This window comes from Pygoscelis adeliae, unplaced genomic scaffold (assembly GCF_000699105.1).
Source record: "Pygoscelis adeliae isolate BGI_AS28 unplaced genomic scaffold, ASM69910v1 Scaffold66, whole genome shotgun sequence".
NCBI lineage: Eukaryota > Metazoa > Chordata > Aves > Sphenisciformes > Spheniscidae > Pygoscelis > Pygoscelis adeliae.
The window spans coordinates 10044298-10047312 of NW_008825167.1; the positions used below are offsets into that span (position 1 = coordinate 10044298).

The 3015-nt window shown below is 40.9% G+C and overlaps 1 protein-coding gene across 1 annotated transcript in view; it reads right to left on the reverse strand.

Moving 5' to 3' along the window:
• Positions 1–10: 10 nt before the first annotated feature.
• TBC1D14 (TBC1 domain family, member 14) overlaps positions 11–3015 on the reverse strand; it is a 51877-nt gene continuing 48872 nt past the window's right edge. The window contains exon 13 of the mRNA XM_009328837.1: positions 11–1100. Within this exon, the coding sequence (XP_009327112.1) occupies positions 1035–1100 (66 nt within the window). The 3' untranslated portion in view covers positions 11–1034. The remainder of the gene's footprint in view (positions 1101–3015) is intronic.

Genomic DNA, 3015 nt, shown 5'->3' on the forward strand with positions numbered 1-3015 from the left:
CTCCCCTACACCCTTCCTCCTCAGTTTTGCCAGTGAGCAGAGCTGGGTTTAAAGTAACTATAAAATTGCTTTTAACCATTTCTCCATTTATCTGCTCAGCCCACAGTTTCATCAGCACGACTGGAGAGGTGGCACAGGAATACGTAGCTGGTAGGCAACCACACCCCGAAACAGCACTGCCCCAGAAGAGGGAGATATGGAAACATACATTTAGTAGTACGTGACCCTGTGTTAAACAGAGGAAAGAGTACAATTGGAAAATGAAGCCAGCTTAATATTAGAAACCCCTCGGTGAGTTTGGAATCTAGTCTGATTAATGGAACTTCTTCCATATGCATCCAGATTGGAAACATAGATTTCCAAGGCATCTTGAAGAATAACTGGTTTTGCACTGCTAGCCTGACTTCTCTTCCAAGTTTATTTTCTACTTAACTTTTTCTTGTTAAAGAATGGAATGTAGTTCTATGTCTACGTGATTTCTTTGGTAAATGGGACCCACAGCCTATAAAACAAGAAACATTTCTAAAGAAATGGTCCTTACATCATTTAACTATAAATTCCAGCACCAGTTATTTAAAATCCAGATCCCGCTACTGTTACGGGTATGGGAAATATATCCTGCCGAAGAATGAAACTGGGGAATAGCTTTCAAAGCAACCAACATCGCTGAATGCCCAGTCTTTTAAAACATCAAAGAAAAAAAATTTAAAAAAACACTTAATATTGTTTAGTTTCACTGCCCTCATCAGAAGTACAGAATGTGTAACGCTGTCCACAGCAAATGCTCATTCCACTAAAAGTTTAAGGCTAAGCCTAGGTTTCACTTCAAGGGTTTCATCCCCCGATTTCCTTCCTTTTTTTTTTTTTCCTCTCCTCTCCTTCTCTTTTGTCCTCTCTCCCCTTTAAGGCTATCCTACTACTAAACAAAACTCTGAAATAACACTTTAATTTGCAGGCTCATACATGTCAAACAGTACTCAATACTTTTGCCACTTTAGCTCTTTTCCCATGAGTCACTGGAGGCAATCATAGTTTTAACGTTTGAGTGAAGGACTTCCTTTTTCCATTTCCCGGTTATCTTTCTGCAGAGCAGCCAATATCTAGACATTTCAAGGAACGAGAGAGAAAAAAGTATTAGATTTTAAAAGTGACTCAATAAATCACTGTCTGAAGAGTTTCCAATTTAATTATCTCTGAGCAATACTATTTTAACCATCAAACGTAATCAAATTTACAGAAACTCTGTATCCAACAAATGGATTTAACAAAGGTTTAAATTCAATCTCCCCCCAACACACACTTTTGAAGCCTGGAGATGAGATTCTTACCCAGATTATACAAGTCTAGCACTATTAAAGGACACTGTCTGAGGGGAAGTTATAATTCTCAAGATAAATGGACTGTCTAAAAACACAGCAAGTGAGCAGCCTGAGCAATATGACATTACCTAAGAGTTCAGGACAAGATTACTGTAGCGCTGACTGGTGCTTGTCTAGAGCACATCACTGCCTCCGGATCTGCTTACATCTTTTTCTGAAGCAAACAGTCCACATTTGCATCCACATTGAACATTTGTATTTCCTGTTATCCAATGCACGATTTTGTTTTGTTAGCCCTCATGTAGAGGGCACAATGATAGCCAGTTTCTCATGCTGCTTAACGTGCTCCCTGCCCTATAGTTAGTCTCTGCTAAAGAAGTCCAGCAGCATCCCCAAGAATCACCCCGGAATTGAATGAACTGAGCAACATTTCATCTCAAAGAATTGCAGTTACGAGTAAGCAGCATTCTCTTCTCTCTCTGACCAACTTCAAACAAACCTCTGCACCATCAGAATTAACAGGAGGTGTGTCTAAATCACTCATAGGACAATCACACAACACTGCCTATGCTTCCATGCAAAAGCCTCCATAGCTGTTGCAACAAGAGTTCAACATGGGTCTGAACAGAGCCACAGCTGGCTGGCTGTTCAGCAATTTCTAGAATTGGAAAGAGATTTCAGTGAGGTCCTCGTCACAGAGATTCAGGGTAGATCAACAGCTCCTCAATCAAATGGCATTATGAGAGTTTCAAGTGCCATAGCAACACTGTCCTTGGTGGAAAAAAGTTAACCTTTTTAAGGAACCAGAGAATGACACCAAAATACTGGTCCAGAAAAGCAGAAAAACATAAGACATTAAGCCAACTAACAGAGCTCAGATTCTTTAGTTATTTGGAAAACTTTACGGAGCTAAGATTCGAAGCATAGAGATTACAGAAATGCTAAGCCAACAGTCTAGTCTGTTCTACCATCTCTATTTCTCTGCTGTCGATGGCAAAGCAGTGGGTGTATCAACAGCCACTCACATTTCAGGCTAAGGCTGTATTCGCACAAGGCCCTGGAGTTCTTTGTAGGTAATTCCAGAAGAAAAATAGAGCTTGCAGGTTTCCTACTGATAACCAGAGTCCTTGTTATCTGAAGTGCCATGTCTGTGATTTACCAGGACTCCTTTCAGTCTTTAGTTTCCTGATCACATTGTCAGTGACCAAAGGAAAATGGAGTGAGATGGAAAACATAAACCGATTCGTCTGATGAGGGAACCAGGACTGTGGGATCTGGATTCATAAGCAGCCCATAACATTTTAGGTGCGGTCCTACATATATCATCATGCCAGAATGTGACCCACAGGATACCAGGACCATAATCACCATGGTACAGCAAGATGAAAGGTTCAGTATGCGGGTGTTTTTCTGAGTGCCAAATACACCTACTGTTGAGACGTGCAGTTGAATTTGACCAAATACGCTCCTACAAAGAAGCAGCACCTCAAGTTCTGCTGCTTGCTTATGCAGTACAGTTACTGTAACCAAACAAGATGATGCTAGAGATGGGAACACAAAGTCCACTTTTCTAAGCTCAAGAGCACTCTGCATCGTCTGGGAACTAGTGCCCCTGGTCAGTCAGTCCACCTAGAGTTTATCTTAAAGGTAGTGCATCCATCATAATGGACATTCACTTTGCTACTTTGAAAAGGTA